This window comes from Elephantulus edwardii, unplaced genomic scaffold, assembly GCF_000299155.1.
Source record: "Elephantulus edwardii isolate Elephantulus edwardi_28Jun2011 unplaced genomic scaffold, EleEdw1.0 scaffold00038, whole genome shotgun sequence".
Taxonomy (NCBI): domain Eukaryota; kingdom Metazoa; phylum Chordata; class Mammalia; order Macroscelidea; family Macroscelididae; genus Elephantulus; species Elephantulus edwardii.
In genome coordinates, this window is record NW_006399788.1 from 7,153,476 (window position 1) to 7,162,649 (window position 9,174).

At 43.1% G+C, this 9,174-nt stretch overlaps 1 protein-coding gene across 1 annotated transcript in view; it reads right to left on the minus strand.

Annotated features, from left to right (window-relative positions):
• Positions 1 to 9,174, minus strand: part of PEBP4 (phosphatidylethanolamine-binding protein 4) — a 341,738-nt gene that overhangs the window by 148,409 nt on the left and 184,155 nt on the right. Inside the window, exon 3 of the mRNA XM_006884905.1 lies at positions 4,135 to 4,233. Coding sequence (XP_006884967.1) covers positions 4,135 to 4,233 — 99 coding nt within the window. The remainder of the gene's footprint in view (positions 1 to 4,134; positions 4,234 to 9,174) is intronic.

The following is a 9,174-nucleotide window of genomic DNA, read 5'->3' on the forward strand; positions in this document are numbered from 1 at the left end:
CTGCAGTGCAACTTCTTGCCACTAGGCTACCAGTGCTCCTTACACACACACACACACACACACACACACACTTCCCCCCCTCCCCCATCCCTCAGAGCTCAAGTGCTGCTTAGAATGTCTCAGAAATGCACTGGGAGCAGCTCCTATACTTATACGGAGTTCTGGGTACAGCACTCATGCTCTTTCCTTGTAGAAGTATACACTAGAGCAAGTGTCTGCTGTTTTCAGTCAAGGTAGATGCTCTTATTCTCCACTCCATACTGGCCTACTAGTTGCTGTCTGAGGGAACTCTGGCGGCCTAGTGGTAAGGGGCTGTGCGGCTAACCTGAAGCACATGGTTCGAATCCACCAGCTGTTCCATGGGAGAAGAATGGACAATCTCCTCCTTAGTGATTTACTGCCTCCAAAAAACCATGGGAGTGTCAGCTATTCAACTGGATGGGACATAATAAACAATGACAGTCTGACTGAATGACCAAGTGCATCTCGATAACTGTTTTTGAACTTCAACCTCTAAATTGCCTGACAGGACGCTCTTTTACAGAAAGCTTGCATACTTATGTAGGCTATAAATGTGGTATTCAGAGAAATCATTCTTCTGTGAGAGTCTCACTCTCTGTGGCAGTTGGTGTTATCCATCGAATTGGGCCCTCTGTCCCAAGTACCTGTTGGAATCCTAACCTCTATCTGTACTTGTGGATATAATCTTGTTTGTGAATAGGAGTTTCTTTCTTATGCTAATGAGACCCTATCAGTGTAGGGTGTACTATAAATGTAATCACTTTTGAGAAATAAAAAAGAGCAGAGCAGGCACAGAGAAGCAAACACAAATGATAGAAAGAGGTAGAAAGATAGATACCATGTGGAAATAGCCACAGATTCAAGGAATATAGGGAATAGCAGAACTGAGCATTTCCCCCCAGTCTTACAGAGAGAATTCCTTTAGAGCTGTACCCTGCATGTCTAGTCTCCTAAACATTTAGAAAATAATTTCTGATGATTAATGACACTCACCTAAGCTATTTCTTTACAGTAGCACTAAGAAAGTAAGACAGTCACAGAGTTCAAAGTCCAGAGACTGCTGATGTTGAAGACTGAGGGAAGTCCAACACTTTTCTGTTCTTGGCCTTCAGTTGTCCTCCTTGTACTGAGGACATGAATCTTCCCCAACTCTGCCTTTTATGGGGATTCCCTAGGTGTTGTGCCAACTGGGGGGGTTACGAAGTGTGCTGTAACGAACTCCATGCTCTCAGCAGTCTGGCACAGGCATCTCAGAGAAGACTTGGGGGGCTATTTCCAGGGCCTGTGTGAGGGCAGCCTCTAAGCAGTGGTGATCTAGCTGCCCGTCCTAGGAAGGGCCGGAGGTCACTAGGTATGGACCACTCACACAGCCATGTCCCACCCTGACCCTTTACTTCCCACGCTGACTCCCTACTAGTGACGACAGTCCTTGCCTTGGTCAGGACAGGCAGTAGCTAATTCAGACTGGCACTGTTCTTCCACAATAGGACTTTAGAAAGAATAATATGTTCTTTATAATGTGTGCTTGCTTTTCCTATGTTTTAGGAAATGTTCGCCAAATGGTATTTTACTGAATGCCCAGAGCAACCACGTGAAGTAGGTAACCTTGTCTCCACTTTACAAACAAAGACAGAAAACTTGCAAAAATATCTGTAAGTTTTCTAAACTCAAATGTCTGACAGTTTTAGACGCATACACCTTCGCCCCCCCCCGCCCCCACCAAAGAGCACTGCCAGGCATTTATGAGAAGAAATAGTGTTGAGAGAAGGTGAAAAGGATTATTAAGTTGGTCTATTAGTGCAGCGGTTAAAGCACTCATCTGCTCATGGTACAATTGGTAGTTCACTCCCACCAGGTGCTCTGTGAGAGAAAGATGAGGCTGTCAGCAACCATGAACATTGACAATCGCAGAAGCCCTAGGGTCCAGTTTCACTCCATCCTACAGAATCAGTTCATAGACAGTGAATAAGGATGACAGAAAAAGAACTGACATCACTCAGCTGTTATGTTGGAGTAGAGCACTGAAGATCTCAAGGATGGCCAGGAGAACTAACAGATATGTCTTGGAGATGGTGCAGCCAGAGTGCTCTTTGGAGGCAAGAATGATGAGGCTTCACCTCACATATTTTGAGTATGTTGCCAGGAGGTGCTATTCCTTGGAGAGGGACACGATTCTGGGAAGGGTGGAGGGTTGGTGTGGGAGAGGAAGACCCTCATCCAGGTAGATTGACAGGGTGACTGCTGCAAGGGGCTCTAGTGGGTCAGGAAGTGTGAGGATGGCACAGGACAGGATTGGGTTTAGATCTTCTGTTCATAGGGTTGCTATGAGTCATACTCGACTCAATGGCACCTAACAACAACAGAAATCACTGTGAGTCAGAATGAAATTGATGTCAGTGGGTATTTTGTTTGTTTCATAGGTCGAATCAGTATAGTAAAAACTCCAAAACACCCTTTAGCCAGGAATGGGGTTAACCCAAAGTTTCCAAAACTTGCTTTCCACTGGGGCTCTTTTCAATGCTAAACTGTGTCCCCTGAAGATGTGTGTGGTGGAGACAATTCCATCTGGGGATGGGATTTTCTTTGTTATGCTAATGGGGCCATGTGAGTGTAGGGTGTACCTTAGGACAATAATTTTAGACATCTAAAAGGAGGGTAGGCAAGTGAGGATAATTTAGCTGGGGAAGATTGATACCATGTAGAGATCAACCCGGAACTAAAGAATGGAAGCAGGAAAGAGACAAAATGCTTTTCCAGAGCTAACATAGGAAAGGCCCTTCCCCCAGAACTGGTGCCCTGAACTCAGATTCTAGCATCCTGAATGTGAGAAAATAAAATTCTGCTCCCTACAGACATCCACTTGTAGTTCGGTTACAGCGTCAATAGACTGTAAGCTATCATTATTGGGGGCCATCCATTTGGTCCTGACTCTTAGAAACTCCGTGTAAAACAGAATCAAGTGCAGGGAGGTCCTGGAGCCTCCTCACCATCATCGCTGTGCTGGCAACCACAGCTGCAGACCGTGCGCCAATCCATCTCATTGAGGGTCTTCCTCCTTCCCCCCAACTTTTACCAAGCAAGATGATCTTACTGTAGAAATGGAAAACAGCACCTATTTTCAGTGAGTCAATTACTGCTTATGATGATCCTCTGGGATAGAGTAGACCTGCCCCACAGGGTTTCCAAGATGGCAATTTTTTTTCCTCCCTGATAAACCTGCCACATCATTTCCCACTCGAACAGCTGGTGAGTTTGAACTGCCAACCTTTACGCTAACAGGCTACCGCCTAATCACTGAGCCATTGGGAGCGCTTGACACTAAGATACTCACTAACAATTTGCTGCATTTCTTTCTCAGACCTCCTCTCGAAAGGAAAAAAAGGGAGCTCTGCTGGCCTAGTGGCAAGAAGCTGCGCTGTGACCTCAAAGACACAGGATTCAAATCCACCAGGTGCTTCGCGGCTGGGCAATTCCCTCCCGTGTGATTTACTGCCTCTGAAAACCCCTCAGAGGGTCAGCTCTGAGCTGGTTCTGACTCAACAGAGACAACCACCCCCATCTCTGGGATGTTTAAGTCATGTTCCTTCACAACAAGTGATGACAAAGCGACAGAGGTAAAGGGTAGTCACTCGTCTCTGTATGAAGAAAAGGAAATCCCATGTCTCCTCTCTACTCATATGTCCATCAGGAAAGGGGACTTTTGCCATGTGACTTTCTGCCTCCTGGGATGACAGGACCACCCAATGCCCCAAATCCAGGATCCTGGCCATGGTCTGTGAGAACCAATTTTTAAAGTTTTAGGACCTTTGTGAGTCACTCACTAAATGATAGACAGTTCCAATTGGTGGGAGAATTTACATGATACAGAATAGCGATAGACTAAAAATTAGGGCTGTGTTTCCTAAGAGCTGACTTACCAGCACATCATGGATCCTGGGACATGTTAGAAGACTTAGAAGAGGTGGTGACAGTTAGGTGCTGCACACAACCTGGCATAGATGGCCCATGCATCACAATCTCCAACTCTCTTGCATGTGAGCTGAGAACTGGACACCATGATAATCTTCCACTAGAATCCCAAATAAGTCCAAAAGTGCCACCTGGCCTACTTACCTTGATATCTGTCACCAACCAGTGTCTCCAGTAGCGAGCTGTGGGAGAAGATCTGCTGGGGGCGTCTGGATCCACCATGATCAGGATATAAGTTTCAGTCTAGAACAGATTCACCAAAACAGAATTTAGCATTGTGGTTAGAATTTTAATAGGAAAAAACCAAAAACAGCAAGGGGGAATAAAACTCCAATTCTCCTCCTGCCCTCTTTAAAATGGTAGTAAATACGTATGTAACAAAACATTTACCATTTCAACTTTCTTCGCATGTACAATTTAGTGATCTTGGGGACTTAGTGCTCCACAGGGACTTGTGCTGCTAACCCCAAGGTCTTGCCATGTGATTGACAGACCCAGAAACGTGATGAAACATCAGCTAGGTGCCAGGTCTGACTCCACAGCAACGCGTGATCAAGTGTATTGTATTAATCACGTTGCACAATCATCACCATTATTTGTTTCTGATAGTTTCTATTACCCTTAAAAGAAGCTGTCTTTGGTAAATAAACTAGTATTTTTTTTTTAAAGAAGCTGTCTTTATCCCCCCTTTCCCTTCTGCGTGTCCCTGGTAACCACTAATAATCTCAGGTATTATGTTTGTATGTGCTTTCTAGATTTTCCATAGATGTGCAATCATGCAATATTTGTCCCTCTGTGATGCGTTAATTTTATTCAATATGAGTCTTTATGACTCATCCATGATACAGCATGCACTGGAATTTTAGTTCTCTTTCTGGCTGGGCTCTATCCCAGCTCTATCTACTTACTGCCTTTTTTTCATCCTTTCACCTGCTGACAGACCCCTAGGATGCACCCGTCTTCTGGCTACTGTGGATGTTGATGTGCGTGTGTCTATCTGTGTTCCTGCTTTCAGACTCCTCTCGTACACGTCACTCTAGCCAAGAATTACAGAGCCGTTCCTAGAGCTTCCAGCCTCTTTCACTCTTGTTTGTACAGCATTCCTCTCATGTCACATATTTATTCTCAGAGATATAAAGCATGTTAAGTAGACAGAAGAACGCTTTGCTTTCCCTTTTAGAAAGAAGAAGACATAAATCAAGCAAGGTGCAGGTACTAAGCCTCTAGTGCTCTGGAAGGAAAAAACTTGAAACCAGAACGCTGCTGTCGACGAGCTTATGGTTCAGTTGAGGGGACTTATTTTTAATTCTTACTTATTTGGGGCACACTTTCCAGAGGAGTGAGTCTTTAGAGAGAGATTGCATGCTAGGAAAGGTAGAGGAGTGGCAAAGGAGAGGAGGACTCTCAACAAGATGGATTGACATAGTAGCTAAGAGTGGGCTTGAGCATATCAGAGATGATGCGGATGCGGCAGGCTAAGACAAAGTCTAGATCTATTGTTCACAGAGTCGCTATGCATTGTAGTAGATCAGACAGCACATAACACCCCCTCCCCCCCAATTCAGCAAATATATGTAGGAGAACATACTCTACACCAGGAACTGTACCGATCTCAAGGAATACTTGAAGATGAATTCATCGTTCAATAAGCCTTAATGAATACATAGTAGGTGCCAGCACCTCTAGGTATTGGGATTCTAACAGAGAGCAAGAGAGTAATACTTTGTCTTTCAAGGAGCTTTTCTACCCCCAGAGGAACACAGATAAAACAAAACCAAATAAATAAAGGAGGAAATGTCAAGCTGTGATTTAGGGCTATGATTGAAACAAAAAGAAACCAGGGAGGAAACATTCTGGAAGAGGAAACAGCTGTTAAGATTTACTGGTAGGAGAAAGGTAGAGTTTGAGGAACAGAAAAAACCCAACCCCAATCACAGGTAGCAATAAGCAAAGGGAGAGGTGGACATGGTAGGCTCGCGACCACAGACGTGACTGCAAGTTTGCATAAAGAGTTGGGATTTTAGTATAAGTAAAAGCAGAGCCAGCAGAGGGCTCTAAGCAGAACAGTGATTTGCTCTGGTTTACATGTTTCAAACAATATTATTTGGATTGCTCAGTGAAGAATGAACAGCTGACATGGAGGCAAGGAAGGAAATCAAAAGGCCAGTTAGGACGTCATTACAGTAGAATATAGAGAGAGAATCTTGAAACAGAATGGTAGCTATAGGTATAAGGGGCTTTTCGTGGTGCAGGTCACAGAAGTTGCGCTATTAAGCTGAAGGCCACACCTTTGATGGTTCAAATTCACTAGCAGCTCCTCCTTGGGAGAAGCATGGGCAATCTCCTCCCGCTCTATTTACAGCTCTGGACAACAATAACAGGGAAAGAGAATGGACAAGAAGGGGATGGATTCGGGATATATTTTGAGGTAGAATCAACAAAATTTGATGATGGATTAGATGACAGAATTGTGAGGAGCGGGTGGATGCTGAGGAATCACTCGTAGACGAGCAACAGGTGACGGCCCTTGAATGACCGAGAGAAGACTATAAGAGAAAGGGAGTTTTGGAGAACTCAGAATTCTTAGATATTGTGATAGATTTGTGTCCCTCCCAAAATATGCACTGTAAATCCTGTGATTTGAATCCATTTTTTTAACCTTTACATTTTGTGAATTTGATGTAATTTTTTTAATCCCAATTAAAGTCTGTGGTTTTAACCCCATCTGGAAACAAATAAAATGTTAGTAAATACTACAAATGTTAAAATGTTTATTAACCTTTTATTTGTTATGTTAATAAAATAGGAATTAGTGTTGGGTAGATTTTGAGGCAATATCTTTTGAGATGTTAAACAAGCATAGAGTAGAAATGAGAGACAGATTTCAAGTCACATGAAGATTGCCCAGGAGCAGAAGCTTAAAAGGAATTAGAATCTTCACTTTGAATTTGGTGTTTGGGAGCTCTGGTGGCCTAGTGGTAAGAAGCTGTGCTGCAATCCCAAAGGCACATGGTTTGAATCCACCAAATGTGCCATGGAAGAAGGATGGGCAGTCTCTTTCTGTGCAATTTACTGCCTCTAAAAATTTGCTGAGGGTCAGCTATGGGTCGGTTTTAACTTGACAGCACACACAACAACAACAAACCATGAGGTGATAACTTTCTGTTAGAGACATCTATTTGTGGCTTTTTTTGGGTTGTTGGTATAGCAGCCAAATAACTAGATAACTAAGCCAAGCATTTTAAGTCTGAAATGCCTTTTAGAGGACAGTCAAGTAGAAATGTCATTTGAGTCTAATGTTCACGGAAGAAATATGGGATGTGGAAGTTCCGGTGTCTACCAAATAGATGATTATTAGTTCCATAGAATAATGGTATGAAGAGAATACACATAGAAAAGGGAGGAGATCTCCTGACCAAAGTCTTGAACAAACTAACATAGATAAGAGACTCTAGCAAAGGAGACTGCAAAGCCACGGCGTTAGGAAGAAAACATGAAGAGTAGGTAGCATGAAAGCCAAGAACAGAAAATGTTTCAGGAAGGAGAAAGTGATGCACCCTACTGAAAGTTAGAGCAAGATAAAGATGCAGATTGTGACATTTTTCTTTCACAACCTGAGGGTCCTTGGTTATCTTGACAGGTCCAGTTTGAATGGACTTGGTAACTGCCATCCAGACGAGCACAACTTGTAGCCACCCTATGAACAAAAAGCCTGGCGCCTCTCTATAACTCTTGTCATTTATCAAAGTTCATAGTTTCCAGAGGCATGTTGCTTAGGAAGAGGATGTCACTCCTGCTTCCTAAAAAGACTAAATTTTGTCTGGACCAGGTTTGTGTGCACACATAACCCATCCAGATCTCTCTCTCTCTCTCACACACACACACAGGGTGGTGGTTGTGGTGGTGGTGTGGGGGTAGGGAAAGAGAGGGAGGAGAGGAAGAGGGAGAGGGAAGGAGGGAGGGAGATAGAGGGAGAGGAATTGCAGAAGAGAGAACTCTATAACAGAACCAAGAATTGGTTCTGATGAAAACAAGATAAAAAAAACAGGTGATAGAAAGTCAGTAATTATATAATGTTGTTGACGTTAAGTACTGTTGAGTTGGAACTGACTCATGGCTGTCCCTCCAGGGGGTTTTCAGCAGCAGGAATTTGCACTGGAGGATACTGCCCTTCTGCAGGGCAGCTGGTGGATTTGAACCACCTGCATTTGGGTTGGCAGTACAACTTCTTACCACTAAGTCACCAGAGCTCCCTAATTATATATTAGACACATATTTAGTTGAATGAAGGGACAGACAACCCTAACTATATAATAGACATACTAAATCAGATGAAAGGAAAGGCAACATACAGCAGAGAGGTGATGAGCACAATATTATTCAGTAAAGACATGGAGGGAGACAAAAGTATAACAAACAACAAAAGAAAATATGACTGCACACACAATCCTGAATTATCAGTTATAACAAACAGGAATCTAAAGTGTGTGCATTAGGCAGACAGACAAGATAATCAGCTTTGGACAAGTAAGAAGGACTATACCCTTGACAATGCATAGGTTTGACAGGTGACATTTCTACACTAATATTAGCATAGACTGTTAATACATCTATGTAGGTAGCAGAGTCAACAGGAGACAAGAGTATATAAACTTCTTCAATATCATCAAACACCCTGAGGGTGCTTTGCCTCAGGATTGCAGTCTTGAGGACATCAAGATTCATAGGCAAACAGTCCACAAAGACTGTTTAAACAATATAGAATGTTCTACCTTCTACTTTGGTGAGTATCAATCAGGGCCTTAGAAGTTTGTGAATAGCCATCTAAGGTGCAACTATCACTCTCTCTCGATCCGAAACAAAATAGAGGGAAGCAAAGCAAAGATGCATAGAAACAATTACTCCAAAGCACTAATGAACTCCATGAATCTCAACCTCCATTATGCATAAATCAGAACAAATAGATGGTGCTCGGCTACCATCGCTGACAGTTTTAAGCAGCATCACATCAGAGGGTCCTGGAGAGATTGGGAGAAAGATGTGAAACAAAACTCAAAATTTTAAAAATGGCCAGGCTTTAGCAACGAGTTGGAAACAACCCAAGTGCCCATCAACAAACGAATGAATAGAGAAGCTGTGGTATATTCACACAATGGAATACTATGCTGCATTGAGAAACAAGGA